Source organism: Orussus abietinus, unplaced genomic scaffold, assembly GCF_000612105.2.
Source record: "Orussus abietinus isolate OABI.00-Male unplaced genomic scaffold, Oabi_2.0 scaffold8, whole genome shotgun sequence".
Lineage (NCBI taxonomy): Eukaryota > Metazoa > Arthropoda > Insecta > Hymenoptera > Orussidae > Orussus > Orussus abietinus.
This window is the reverse complement of record NW_019395997.1, coordinates 1,427,437-1,442,374: the sequence shown is the minus strand read 5'-3', so window position 1 is coordinate 1,442,374 and position 14,938 is coordinate 1,427,437. Positions and strand designations below refer to the sequence as shown.

Sequence of the window (14,938 nt, the reverse complement as noted above, 5' to 3'; positions counted from 1 at the left end):
GCTGTCAATGCACGCGCAGGCGGCCATTTTGAAAGTCGCCATCTTGTCAGCTGCCTCGGATTGGCTATCGCTTGTGGCCTCTCAGCCAATCAGATTCGAGATCAACTCGCCCATGCGCAAATCAGATTGAGCACCAGCGAGTCACGCGAAATGGCCGCGCGTAGAGACAACGAGTGCGTCCCGGTGTATCTCCGTGAATGGCTTTCCTGTTTATTAGTTTCAGCGGTTATGATTCCGTCGTTTCTCTGTGTATTTCAACATGAATGCCAGTAAAATATGATATTCGAGGTGCGACCTCGCAATTACTGTGAGAACACGCTGCGGATAGTTGACGGCTACTTGAATGCGTTTTATCTGAAAACTTTCTGAAGTATTTGGAGCTTTTGGAGCTACGAAGATTTCGTTGTTTATGGCAACTGACGTTGCTACATGATTTAGAGGAATATACGAGTGTTGGCCCGTGGCGTTTAAAGAAGGAAAATAACGTCTATTCACGAACATCCAGAAGCAGATGTGAACTCGAAAGAATTCTACTTTGAAAGTCAACGAAAACGTTTCAAACAGGGAGATTCTATGGACAGTGACAACTGTAATGTTCATGGTAAAATGTCAAGTACCGATGCTGCCAAGAAGAGTAACAAGTCCCGGGCTAAGAACGACTCGAAAGCTAGACCAATGTCTAGAAATAGGGAGGACGATGTGATTGCAGAATCGGATGAAATTCAAGTAGGAAACAGAAGGTCTATGTTAAGAAAAAGGAGTTCAGCTGTATCGAGGGTAAGAACTGAGGGTGATTCAAACTCGTCGAGCGAAAGCGAGACCGGTAAGTCCGAGAAGAGAGTGTCCAATGTAAAAACATATAGGGATGGGAAGCACGGAGAGAAAAAGGACGAAAGGTCAGGAGGTTCTAAGACTAGAGCTGCTCGAGAGAGTTACAGTTCGGATTCTGAAGTAGAAGTATTTCAAAATGCGAGTCGGAATAGTAATGCTAGGAGGAGTAGGAATCGAACTTTGTCAGAATCTAGAACAAGTAAGAGAATAGGTAAGAGCGCACAGCATAACGATTCAGAGTCCTCAAGTAATGCAGAGAGTTATAAGTCTACACAGTCTATGGCAAAGTTCAATGGAAAAGCACAGTTAGCAACATCGTCCAAAGGAAGTAAAGAATACCGGCGATCGAGCATGAGAGACAAAGTTCCTAAAAAGCTATCAGATATCGAATCGAAATCAGACACTGAAAGTACAGACGAGGACAAAGAATGTACTGCAAAGCAGTCAAGAACTTCGTCATTGAAACAAGGAAAGAGAGGAAAGATGGAGTCTGCGAAAGTTGGAAGCTCTCAAATCTCTGATAAAAAAAGACATGAAACCGATTCTAGTTCTGGAAAGGAGTTTCAGGATTCGAAGCTTGTACGTAAGAGCTACGTTAAATTGAAACAACTTTGTAATATAGATGAAGATTATACTCTGACTATAAAATCAGAAGACCGTTCAAGGAATACTTCACCTACCCAAAGCGAGGGGAGGAGAGACTTCACAAAACGTCAAGGCATGTCTTTGAAGTCGAACACGGATAAGTTCTTGCAACGGTTAAAGGACATATGCGCGAAAACAGTTATTGAAGCAGAAATCAGTAGGAGAAGATATTGTTCCAAAGAAATAATACATACAGATGATGCTGTAACTACTATGGTCAATTCTGAAAACCTAGTGAATACTACTTTTTCTCAGGTGGAAACACTGAAAAATGAACTTGAAAAGTTTTATGCCGATTGGCACAGGAAATGCAAAATTTCTAACATCCCTTCTCAAAGAAGCAATGTATCAGATGTGGATAACTTAACAGATGTGACAAAGTCAAATACAAGAGAATTGGATAACATGAAGGATGATGAATCGTCTAAAGATGAGACCTTTAATAAGAAGTCTTCATCGAGCAAGAATGAAGTTAATGATGATAAAGGTATCGAAGTATCGGATTGCGATAGTGAAGAAATTTTCTCAGGGAGTGAAATGAGAACTTCCAATGTAAATAAAAGTTTGTGTAAAGAGAAGGATGAAATAGTCGAAGGTGAAACTCAGAAACGTAGGAATTCAAGTATGCAGAGGTTAAGTGACGAGAGTGATGATGTTATATTAAATATTGAAGAACAGAAGAACGAAAAGAATAATTCAAAGAACTGCAGGAAAAGTGCCGATAGGAATTCTGATACGGCAGAACGGAAAGAGAGCACTAAAGAAGTGCCATCAGTTGAAGAAGAGATCTGTGATTCACAAAATAGTGAAAATGAGGCTACTTTAGTATTACCAAAAGCTGCAAAATCGGGAGCCACTGTTGAAAAAAATAATAGTTTAATAAGGACTCCTGTGATCGAGAAAAATAAAGATGCTGTTGCGGTTAAGGATGAAAATTCACAAAAGAGATGTAAAGAAAGCGACGATGAGACTTTCGGTGGAATTGATGGATTGATCGTGGATGATTCATCAAGTGATATGTTTGACAGTAGTATCAATGCTGTGGAAGACACTGATGAGATAAAATCCACGAGGGGAAAGTCTTCAAAGGTTGCAGAAATGAGAACTGATAGAGACACAGTTCTTAAAAGTAGCAAAGATCAATCTGAAGCATCAGGTTCTCTTTCAAAAACTGAAGCCAGTTGTGATAATTTAGGTAACGATTTAAACTCTACTGTTGACAACAATAAGATTGTTGCCAGTAAAGAAGATGATAATAAAGGGAACAAAGCAGTTCCACCGTGCGAGGAAAATACCAGAATGGAGGAAGAGGCTAATCCTTGCAAAAGCAAGTCCGATGATTCAGAAAACGAAGAACTTGTTTTACACGGTAACACGGAATCCGCAATTTCAAAGGATGTAGCGAAACAAATTGAAAACGATTCTGCAAATGAAACCAAAGATCCGAAAGAGGTTGAAGATGGTACCGTTACCCCGGTGTCGACTCCAGTAGTAAAATTGCAAGAAGAGATTGTTGCGAAGAACGAAGAGAAGAAGAATGAGAAACCGCTAAGACAAGGTATGACTAAACATGGGTCATCGGACAGTTTTTCAGATAATTCTATTTTAGGGAATATAGAAGAGACTCCTGAGTTAACTGAGAGTGACGATGTGGAGCAGCTTGCAAAGAATGCTCTATTAAATTCAAACTCTGAAGATGATTCCGGATCATTGGACACGAGCAATGGCTCAAAAAGCAATAGTTCGAAAAGCAACGAGGGTTCCGACAGAGAGAAGGCTAATTTGCGAGCGAAGAAGTCATTGTTTATATCTTCCACCAGTGACGATTCTCCTTCGGATCCAGATAATAATCCTGATAAATCAAACAAAAAAGATAGCGATAATTCAAATACATCCAACAGTAAACCCCATTCCTTAAAACGAGGTCGAGAATTAGATTATGACAGTTCAAGTCATAAGAAGAAGAAATTCAAGTTGCAGAAGAATCAGCATTATTTGACAGATGAAAAGTTGCGAATGACTTGCAAGGTTGTGTTGAAGAGATTAAAGCCAAAAGTCTTGGCTCGATTTTCTGCTGTTCTGGAACAATCTAAACTGCGATTGGAGTACAAACAAATAGAAAGGTATGTACACCTCATACTTGTCAATTCAGAAATTAACGGCTGTTATATGTTGCGACTTATATTTCTTTTTAATTTACTTTAAGCAGTTTGGTCACTTTGGAATCTCTTGAAAAGAAAAAAAGCAAGAAAGGTTCCATTAATGATTCAAATTCTGATGACGAAGTCTTATCAAAGTCATCGAAAGACACTCCAGCAAAGAAGAAAAAGCGAGATTCTGAGACTCCCGAAGAAAGTCTGTTGGATCATCTAAAGAAAGTGGAAAATGAAGGAATTCCGGATGACAGTGTCGAATCAGAAACCGAAAAGGAACGAATTAATGTTAAAGGAGAACCTCACGATACCAGCACGGATCTTGCTGTCGAAGCTGACAAACTAGCGAAACAATTTCTCCTGAATAGTTCGGATTCGCAAGATGGTAAAAATATGATTGTATCATTAAATTGGTTGTTAAATTACATTTTTGAATTGCGACTTAGAGATTCGCTTATTTACAGAAGGGGGGAATCCAGAGGGCAGCAGTTCCGAAGGGCCTAAGAAGTCGGAGAAGACCAAGCAACGCAAAAGTGTGAATTTCTCAGAGAACAAACCTGATCGATCGAGCAGCAGTTCGAAAGATGATGAGGTTTTTAATTATTTACGTATTAATACTAATATTTGCAGCAAGAAAATGTTTAACACTAATATCATTAAAATCTCTTTGCTCGACCACTCTAGGACAATGCAAAGTCGGATAAAGGTCGCTGGAAGAGAAGTAAACTTCTTACGATGAAATTATCCGATTCCGATTCCGAAGCAGAGAAGCAAAGGTGGACTGCGTCCCAAGAAAAGCTTAAAGAGAAGAAAGAAGACGAAAAGTAAGTGCGCCTACTAACCAATCCGTCTTCCTTCCACTTAACCTCAAACTTTACCCAAGCTAACCTCTACGATCTGCATTTTTAGATCAGGCGACGAAGACGAACAGGAGCGCAAGATAAAAAAGAAGCGAGTGAAGCGAAGAGTATTCGAATCTGACTCCGATATAAAGCTGACAGATGAGAGCTCGGAAGACTCTGACTCCTCGAAAGAAAAATCGGATGGCAAGGAAAAGGAGAAAGAAAAGAAAAGGAAGCCGCGCAAGCGAGGAACCGCAAAATCCTCGGACTCCGATTCGCTTTCCGGAGAGACAAAGTACGTTTCGTAGATTCTTTCCACTCAGGATGAATTTTCATTCCTATTTCCATTGTATAGAACCAAGCCGAAGCGAAGGCGAATCAAGAAAATGGACAGTGACAGCGATAGTGATAACGATGGGTTAACAAATTCCCAAGGGACGCCGAACAAAGCTGGGAGGAAGAACATCCGCAAGGTGCTTAAGGACAACAAAGTGGCGGACGTCACCAAGCAAGCAGCTAAAGAGGAGGAGGAAAGATTGAAGCGCATAGCGGACCGCCAGAAATTGGTGAATATTTATTAAGAATATTTTTAATTAATTAAATATTATTCCGCGGCATTTACCGCGTAAATCTTCCCAGTACAACGAAATGTACGAGATGAGGCTCGCCGGAGAGGAGCGAGTGGACAAGCTAGTACTCGACTTCGACGAGGAGACCAAAGAAGAGATAATCAGTGTCCACGCGGAATTAGTGAAACGTCTAAAGCCTCACCAAGCTCAAGGTATCAAGTTTATGTGGGATGCTTGCTTCGAGTCGGTCAAGAGATTAAAAGACAGCACGGGGTCTGGCTGCATCCTGGCACATTGCATGGGCCTCGGAAAGTCCTTCCAAGTCGTAACGCTAACCCACACGTTGCTGACCCACGAACAGACACAGATTAAAACCGTCATGGTGGTCTGTCCCCTGAACACGGTGTTGAACTGGGTGAACGAATTCAAAATCTGGCTGGAACACGTGAACGGTGGTGATGACATTAACGTCTTCGAGCTGACGAAGTAAGACTAAGATTTTTCAGGAAACCTTGAAGACCCACCGTAGTTCTCTTGTCGCGTCTAATAGTGCCGCTTGTCATTTCAAGGATGAAGAAGAACTTCGAGAGGAAGTACGAGTTGGAGAACTGGCAGCGCTGCGGAGGAGTTCTCATAATCGGGTACGAAATGTTCCGGAACCTCAGCTCGTCCGGGAAGAAGATGAGGAAGAGCATGCAGGAGTCCATTTTGAAGTGCCTGGTGGACCCTGGGGCCGACCTCGTCATCTGCGACGAGGGCCACTTGCTGAAGAATGAGGACACCGCCCTGAGCAAAGCCATGAACAAGGTCAAGACTCTCAGGAGGATAGTCCTGACCGGCACGCCGCTGCAGAACAACTTGAAAGAATGTGAGTATCCCCTGATATACTTAGAACCAATGCTTGGACTTCATATTAATTTTTTTTTTTCATTTGTAGATCATTGCATGGTGCACTTCGTCAAGCCGAATCTCCTGGGCACGAAGAAGGAGTTCATGAACAGGTTCGTCAACCCGATAACGAACGGACAGTTCGACGACTCCAATGAGTACGACGTGAAGTTGATGAAGAAACGCGCCCACGTTCTACATAAAATGTTGGAGGGCAGCGTGCAGAGATTCGATTATTCCGTGTTGATGCCGTTCTTGCCGCCCAAACAGGAGTACGTTATTTTCGTGAGGCTGACGGAAGTACAGGTGGAAATGTATCAGTATTACCTGAACAATCTTGCAAGGTATGGCTTCGTCTTTGAAGAACCCTGTTTATCGCGTGGATATTTGTCACATAATTAAGTTTTGACCTTGTAGGCGCCAGAGAGTTGCCGGAGGGAGCCTCTTCGCGGACTTCCAGGAGCTGCAGAGGGTGTGGACGCATCCTATCGTGCTGAAGTTGAACGCCGAAAAGGTTGAGAGGGCCAATGAGAAGAAGAGACTCGAGGCGAGCGACTCCGAGGGTTCGTTGAGGGACTTCATCGACGATGGCGACGATTCCGATACCAGCAGCACCAGCTCCGGAAGTGCCGGCAGCAAGAGCAACGACGATGTCCAGCTGATCGACTCCGAGGGGGAGAAGAAGACCAGGAAACGCTCGACCAGAGCCAACCCTGCGCGTAAGAATTCCTGCAAGGATGTTCGTTAACTCTATCCTCTAGAAATGGATGCCGAACATCAATTTATGATTCCAGTCGAGCCGGAACCGGAACCAGAAGAGAACCGCGAAGAGCCATCGGAGTGGTGGAGCCAGTTCGTCCAGCAGAAGCACTTCGACGACATCAGGATCTCCTCCAAGCTGACTCTACTCTTCGGGATATTGAAGGAATGCGAGCAGATCGGCGATAAAGTGTACAGTAACCCGTTTACCTCGTTGGAATTTTTTTAAGGTTCAACCGTGATCAATTGACCATTCTTTCGGTTCACAGGCTCGTGTTCTCGCAGTCCCTGTACTCCTTGACGTTGATCGAGGAGTTCCTCAGAAGAATCGACGACGAAACGCAGAACGACGTTAAGAGCGAACTCCTCGAAGGTCATACCGGCAGTTGGTCCCTGGGTTTAGACTATTTCCGACTGGATGGTCAGACTTCTGCCGACAACAGAAGCATTTGGTGCAACATCTTCAACAAGCCCTCCAACACTCGAGCTCGTCTCTTCCTCATCTCGACCCGGGCTGGAGGTCTGGGGATTAACTTGACTGCAGCCAACCGGGTCATTATATTCGATGCTAGCTGGAATCCCTCTCACGACGTGCAGAGCATCTTCAGGATATACAGGTACCAGAAGAGAAGTTCCAGGCTCCCTGGAAATTTGGATCAATGTTCTTGTAAATCGAGATTAATTTCAGTAATTTATTTTAATTATTTCAGGTTTGGTCAGAAGAAACCTTGCTACATCTATCGGTTCTTGGCTCATGGTACGATGGAGGAGAAGATCTACAATCGTCAAGTGACGAAACTCTCCCTGTCGTGTCGAGTTGTCGACGAGCAACAAATCGAGCGACATTACAGCAATAACGACCTCACCGAGCTGTACCAGTTCGAGCCGAACACTGACAAAGACAAGCAAACGTTGAATCTTCCAAGAGACAGACTGCTGGCTGAGATTCTTTTGAAGTATAAGGACGCGGTTGACAATTATCATGAGCACGATTCTCTCCTGGAAAACAAGGTCTCGCTTTAGTTCCTCATAGAATAGGTTATGTGTATAGGTTAGTTTTTCAAAGCTTCGTTCCAGGCTGAAGAGGAACTAGACGAGGAGGAAAGGAAGCAGGCTTGGCTTGAATACGAGGAGGAGAAGAAGGGACGAGTACCGACGATGAATGCCCACATGAACTTCCAAAACCAGATGAACTGGCAGCAACAACAGCTACAGACCGGAGTGATTGATCCCAACAAGATACTTCTGGATGTTGAAAATATTCAACGACTGATTAAGAAAGATGTATGTCGACTTTGCTGGTTATGCATTTATATTTCTCCTTCAATAGTTGCTCAAAAGCTTGATACGATTATTTAATGTTTCTGTGGTTTCTATCGGACTGGGTGAATTTTACAGTATCCGAATGCAACGGATGTCCAGTTAAAGGCGATGGCAACGCACGCAGTGATGGAAATGTACACCTATGTTGAAAAGCAGACAATGATGAACAGAAATCCTGTGATGACGGTAAGATAAGTATTAATATTAGTAGGTTTAGTTTTATTTACAGGTTCGAAGGATTTGTGTACGTAACCTGTACTTCGTCTATATTTTAGAATCCAATGTATGCTCCACGAGCCCCTAACAATGCTTTAGCTGCTATGAATCCTCTGGTGAGTTGATAGAGTTCACGCTATGATTTAGATACTGGATGTTTTCTTCTTTTATGTAGAATGTATCTAATTACGTATAATTAGGCACAGCAACAGTATGCGGTGCAGCAACAGCGCACATTGCTCCGTGTACTGCAGCAGCAGCAGCAACAACAACAACAGTTTCACCATCAACAGCAGCAGCAACAGCTTCAGCAGGAGAACTACAATACCTACAACAACAATAGCAATTGGATAGCTGGAGACATCGTAAGAGGATCGAAAGACGATGACATTATTGAGGTATGAATTGGTATGGCAAAAGTCTTGCCTATTTATCTCCGAAGGAATTTATTTCTACATTGTTGACGGTTTAGATTACTCCTGCTACCGATCGTGTCACGTCGACAACAGAACCACAAGCTTCCACGTCGTCAAAGAACAGTAAACCTCAAGAGGAATAAATGAGGAATCGGAGATACTTGGAAAAAATGTGAGGAGTAAATGAGGCAAGGGAAGTTGTTTTACTTATTTCCTACTTCCGTTCGGAGGCTTAAATCTTTGAGAATGCAAAGTGTGAATCATGTCTTCTATGTGTCCCCTTCGCTTCGGTATGGCGTTATTCGTAAAGAATGAAAGGAGACTAGATATATGTGGTTGTTGCATATGCAACTTCGTCAGTGTACATAACCGTTTACGTTAGTTTATAAATAAAATCGAGGGAATGCAGTAACTACGAAGGCGCTCAAACCGGTTGAGTTGGATTCACTCTATCGGAGACTTCGAATAACCAAGTTAACGACTTTCTATACCAAGTGGTTGCACAGTGTATTTACTTCCTTTAGTTCGGTAAGGTTTTTTATCCTACTATCTACGATTACCAAACAAATGTAAAATTATTAAAAGCTGTCTAGAGAATGTATAGTTGCTGCTGATATGATATCTTAGGTAATGCTTCCGGGAGTTTTATTCAAGTTCTAAATGCGCACTTGTTTTCTGTATTATTCATTACATCTTAGAATCATGTATTAATGGTTATTTCACGTTGGTTTGCTCTATTTTCATCCTTTTTAGTGTGTAAAGGTTCCCATAGGAAAATGCAACGAAGAAAACAAATATTTTATATCAGGAAGGAAGAGTGTCATTGCATTTAGTTGCCTTGTTACCTTCTTGTTAACAAGTTACTCCTTTAAAAACGGAAACAATTTATTTAATATACGAGTTATATATATTCAGTCAAATGTACCGTTGGCAGTAGTGAAAATAAATTGTCACGTAATCCTAGAATCCTATTCCGATAATATTGAAACTTACCTCGGGCTATTTCTCGTTAGCTTTTGGCACACCGAGCCAATGTAACATTTCTGTTTATCTCAAATTCGTAGAAAGCAACATACGTATGAAACTTGCATCGACGACTGAATTGATCAAGGGTTATTCAACCCTTCGAATGTTCCAACCCTTGTTCTATCTTTTGGCCTTCGCTTTTAAATTGTTCAGGCAAAGCTTGTCTCCATCCCCTTCTAAGGAGCATCCTCAGTTTCTCCTCGACCTCTTGGAACGAGGCAGTACCTGCCACGTTCACATTCTCTCCAGGGTCCAGATCGTGGTCGTACAATTCCTCTGCAACTATCTTTCTCCAATCAGGTTTTTTGGACTCATGTGCAAAAGAAACCCAAGCAGTGTACCGGTATTTCTTAGTCCTCAGGGTGTATCCCATAATATTGATTTCATTCAGTCTTGGCTTATCGCTGTTTGGGTGCAGCGTAGGTTCCATGCCAGGACGGGGGTACTGACTAAAAGCTGCCTTCTTCCATGGTATCCTCTGCAATGAAACAATAATTTCACTAATTGCACATAAAAGTAACTATTCGTATCTTGAAAGAAGCTTTTGAAGTGTTATCATTTGCAAACCTTTGAAGTCATCGCAGCATTTATAAGGGGTATCAACGTGATTCCTTCGCTGCAAGGATTTGGCAGTGCTGGAGCTTGAGCAGACTCCACGTACCGATCCTCGATGTCGGGACAAATCGGAATTGGAAAGCCAACTAATTCGGCGATAGTTGGAAACAGATCTACTAACTCCACCATTTCGTCAACGGTCTTGTAAATCTTATTGCGCGTTATCGGTTGATGACGACGCTGAAGAGAGTGCGAGGTCTTTTTTACTTCAATTGCGTTTCTGTCACCTGTTGGATAAATTCTTTGGTTGGTAATCGAGGAAAATGGATTAATAATTTCTGGATTATTCTCGCAATCGAGTTCTTTCTTGCCTAAATTACTCTTTTTCTCGACAACTCTCGTTTTTGCGAAATTCGTCCCTGCACGACTCCGATGTCGAGCTCGATTACGTTTTCTTAAGTCTCTTAAAAATTTAAGTTCAAAGTCGACTTTTGCTTTGTGGTGTTGTGGATTTTCAATGTTTGCTTCGTGTCGAATAACTCCATCGAGTCCATGACTTCTCTTCGGAGTTTCTCTCTCATCGTTGCCATTGATTCGGTCCTCTAGGATATCCACATCATTATGGCCTCTGTATATCCCTTTTAATACTTTGTTAAGCTTATCGTGGTCCTCCAGGAGCTTCTCATGATTTCTTCGAAGCTGTTCATGGTCTCTCCTTAAAGCTTCATAAATCCCATCCAGTGTACTCATCGAATAATTCTTCAGACGATGTTTGTGTCGATACCTTCTACGATATGACTCATTGTTCTCTTCCTTATGTCTCAATTTGCTCAATTCGCTTTTATGATTGTCTTGAAGCTCGCTATCTGTTGGTTCTGAAGATATACTCTTTTTACTTCTGGACCTCGAAACTGAATTTGTTGTAATTCCATTATCTTTGATGCTAACATTAAATATCTCTTGAAAGTGTTTTAAAAAATTCTCGACGCGCAAATCGGGATTATTTTTCCGTTCAGAAAATTTAGGATGCTGTGAAAAAACCTTATCAGTGATTATAGTGTTTTTTGTGTCTTCCGGCATTATAAAAGCGTAATCATGACGATGTGCAATGTGAGAGTCCTTCGTATGATTCGGAACAGTTTCAAAATAATCAAAGTGAGTTCCATTGTAATTATGTGAATCTAGTTTTTCCGTTTCCGAGCTTGGAACAGCACTCTCGGTAGATTTCATCTTTTGTTGAAAAGCTCTCATCTTGATTATCCACTTAAGTTTCATCTCTCCGTTATTAGTCTTCCTATGCGGGTGTGAAATTATGTTATAGTCATTATAATTACGATTTGGTTTTGTATCTGGCATATTCCATAAGTTTTTCGCTTTTGTATCGCCTTTTCCTAAATGTCTCTCCGAAACTTCTAGTCTATTTCTACCGTTAAGATTTTCCAAAATGGTTTCAGCATAATCAATCTTTTTACGAAGAGCTTTAATCCTTTCATCCCAATTTTTTTTCATCTTCCATTTTTTCTCTTGATCATCTGCACTAGATGTAGTCAAAATTCCTCGATCATGTACTTTAGATGAGTTAGTTTTGGAATTATTCCTCAGTCCATTTAATAACCAATTATTCCTAATTTTTCTAACATTTGTATAAAAATTTCCAACCTCAGGCATGCTTTGCTTTTTGCCAGCAATTTGAAAACTCGACGCAGAGCTTTCATTTGATACGCTATTTGATTTTTCTAAGATCGCTTTCACTCTGGAGAAGTGTTTCATCAGTTTATCCACATTAATTTCATTAACTTGAGGTTTTATCGTATTTTCTATAATCATTCTGTCAAAACTAGGTTTTTCCACACTGTCTGTAATTTTTTCAAGAGCAGCATTTTGCAAAGAAATTTTTTGAGACCTTACATTGTTTGTTTTGTTACGTGCTACTGGTATAGAACCTTTAGGAAACGATGTTGAGGCTTTGGATACAGCTTCTTGCACATGTTGCAGAACGTTAGTAGTACTGTTTTTGTTTATCGGAACACTTGGACTTGGCCTCACTTCTTTCTCTGCCGAGACTGTAGTAGTTGCAACCTCTATCGATGGAGTTAACGTAGACTCATTGTTAGTCTCAATACCACGCAGCATGTTTTCGAATTTTTTAACCAGTAACTCTATTTTATCCGACCATTCTTCAGCTTTTCTGGACCAGTATGGAATCTCCTTCGACTTACTGATGTTTGCATTTTCTGCAGTGACAAAGCTCGTCACATTTTTATTGTCATCGTGAGAATTCTCAGTGTTCTGACTTGATTGGTCGTTCTCCTTCTTCATCAGGTCTTCTATTTCTTTGAGTAATGATTCAATACTTTCAGTCGTCTGGTTTTCATTACGTGGGAGTGTTGTATTATTTACCAACGATGTAAGATGTGGTGTAGGAGTTATTAATTCAGTATGTGTGTTGAAAGTATTTTCAGAACTATTGATTGCTTCCGTGGTAAGTTCCACTTGGCTGTTCAGAGAGTGTTCAGTATTTTTATAGGCTTCCGTTAAGAGTTCTGAACTATTACTAATTTGAGTACTAGGTCCTGCGCTAGAAGTTGTCAAATTTTTTAAGTTATTGATGTCTGATGTATCAGATTGTTTTGTCGCTTCAGAATCAGTTGTTGGTTTTTTATTTAAAACTACCACGTTCGCTGCAGTACTTTCCTTATTATTAATGGTAGAATTTTTTTCTCTATCCACTGCATTCAGAAATTGACCAGTAGTCTCGTTTTCCTTCATCAATAATTTCTTTATCTTTTCGAACTCTTCCAAAAGTATTCTGGTATCACTGGATATATTTTTATCACGATGAATATCATGATTGTGTTCAGTTGTTCGATCCACTGTAGAATTTTCTTTCGTAGTTTTGCAGTTATTTCGTATGTTGTATGTCAAACCAGGAACCGAAATTATCAAGGGGATACGCAGTGCAACGTCGAAGTCACTATATTTCGCCCATTCGGCATGCTCTCCTAATGACCAGCCTGTGCGATAAAAATTAAATGTTCAATAAGAAGCAAAGTTCATAATCGTAGAAATGTAATTTCAGATTATCGGTACCATGGTCTGAAGTGAGAATCACTATAGTTTCGTTTCTAATTTTTGAAATACACAATTGAGCCAAGAGTAACCCAATCATGTCATCGATGTAAGTCACGGCGGCATAATAAGATTGAATGATGGTTGTAGCAAATTTCACTGAAAGATGAATTATTGTTAGAAGACCGAGCTAATTTTATGACACATTGTTTAGTATTTTTTTTTCACCTGGTATTTTTTCCCATGGAAATTTAAGAAGAAGTGCTTTCACATCTTCGCGCTTGCGGAGATCGGTCCAAGGATTATACGCAACACTGCTAACATTGTTTGGCCACATATATATATCTGGCACTGCAAACTTGTCTAAAGGATGATATTCTAAAAAAATCATATTCCATTAGTAATAGAAAATATCAGAATCCTGACCGATGATCTATTTTCTTACTTAAATACTCTTTTGGATATTTAAGAGGAATATGTGGCTTTTGAAACCCAACAGCCAGAAAAAAAGGTTTTGGATCATTTTTGTGTTTATGTATGAATGACCTCGCTGCATTCAACGATTCGATGTCTGGGAGTGTTCCATTTGGCATAAAAGGTACACAGACGGGACAAACCTAAAACACCAGCATGGAATAAAAAATACTAGGTTCATCGTAAACTAACAAATTTATATCATCTTACAATATTCTGAGCAGGAAGAGAGCTCGACGTAGAGGTACAGACAGTGGCATCTTTGTAGCGATCCGTGTACGGATGAAACGGTTTTTCAGTCCATGAATATGGACTATCGTCGGAATTGTTCGAGCTAATTCCTGCAAGCGGTATCAAATCGATGAAACCATTATTAACCAAACTTTGTAATAAGGAGCACCTTACCAGGATGAAATACCTTTCCTACGGACATGGTTGTAAAACCGTGATCTTTCAAGTGCTGCGGTAGGGTTGTAAAATTTCCAACCGAATCACGCCAGTAGCTATAGAAGTCATAAAGTTGTAAAGTATCTGGCCTGCGACTCGTCAAAAATGAATTCCTACTTGGAGCGCATAAAGATTGCTGGAGAGTACAAAAGTACGATTGGCATTCACTCGATGCACATAAGTAAGGGGATAAAATTAAGGTTACTTAAAGGCATGTTAAGCTTTGTATTTCTACCTGTGCAAATGCTTGAGTGAAAAGCACACTTTCCTCTGCCAGAGAATCTATGTTCGGCGTATATGCATTACTGTCTCCATAGCAGCCTATGGTGGTCCTCAAGTCGTCGACAACTATCAAGAGGACATTCGGTTTTCCAGCAACATTCGATGCCAATAAATTCATCAAAAGGAGTTCAAAGAACATCGCTGATGTCTTAAAAAGTCATGAGAGACACGAAAAATCAGAGTGTTCTTTATCATTGGCCGGTTTTTGAATTTTAACCAATCCCGCCTTCAGTGCACGCAAGTGCACGTCACATTCGGCAAGTCCACAGAAATCGAGAAAAGAAGAGGGCAGACATGCGTTCTCATAGAGAGGGGAGAAATCGCAAGCTCTGATTGGCTGACAGGTTTGCCAAGATGGAGAGCCCGAAAATCGGCTAAAAAGTCATGAACCCCTCAAAAAACGTTCAAACCCTGTATATGCCATCGCGATGACGTGAGTCCCG

General features: G+C 41.0%; 2 protein-coding genes across 5 annotated transcripts; one reads left to right on the top strand and one right to left on the bottom strand.

Moving 5' to 3' along the window:
• Positions 1 to 161: 161 nt before the first annotated feature.
• LOC105699484 (transcriptional regulator ATRX homolog) lies at positions 162 to 9,605 on the top strand. 4 transcript variants are annotated; one of them, XM_012424505.2, is made up of 19 exons: positions 162 to 3,034; positions 3,095 to 3,599; positions 3,683 to 4,014; positions 4,094 to 4,221; positions 4,314 to 4,453; positions 4,539 to 4,766; positions 4,827 to 5,037; positions 5,111 to 5,526; positions 5,610 to 5,908; positions 5,978 to 6,272; positions 6,346 to 6,647; positions 6,723 to 6,879; positions 6,957 to 7,304; positions 7,398 to 7,698; positions 7,765 to 7,971; positions 8,086 to 8,196; positions 8,286 to 8,342; positions 8,427 to 8,624; positions 8,699 to 9,605. In XM_012424505.2, exons 1-19 carry the CDS (start codon positions 574 to 576, stop codon positions 8,783 to 8,785), a joined length of 6,783 nt encoding a protein of 2,260 aa, XP_012279928.1. In that variant the 5' UTR covers positions 162 to 573; the 3' UTR covers positions 8,786 to 9,605. The 4 variants fall into 4 exon arrangements, with proteins under 4 accessions (XP_012279928.1, XP_012279927.1, XP_023289971.1 ...); XM_012424504.2 differs by having other exon boundaries at positions 3,086 to 3,599; XM_023434203.1 differs by having other exon boundaries at positions 162 to 3,599.
• On the bottom strand, positions 9,465 to 14,841 carry LOC105699485. Its single transcript, XM_023434130.1, has 9 exons — positions 14,449 to 14,841; positions 14,172 to 14,349; positions 13,977 to 14,107; positions 13,738 to 13,909; positions 13,521 to 13,670; positions 13,314 to 13,451; positions 10,236 to 13,237; positions 9,636 to 10,146; positions 9,465 to 9,508 (listed from the first exon to the last, which is right to left on the bottom strand). Exons 1-8 carry the CDS (start codon positions 14,632 to 14,634, stop codon positions 9,760 to 9,762), a joined length of 4,344 nt encoding a protein of 1,447 aa, XP_023289898.1. The 5' UTR covers positions 14,635 to 14,841; the 3' UTR covers positions 9,465 to 9,508; positions 9,636 to 9,759.
• Between the last annotated feature and the right edge of the window lie 97 nt (positions 14,842 to 14,938).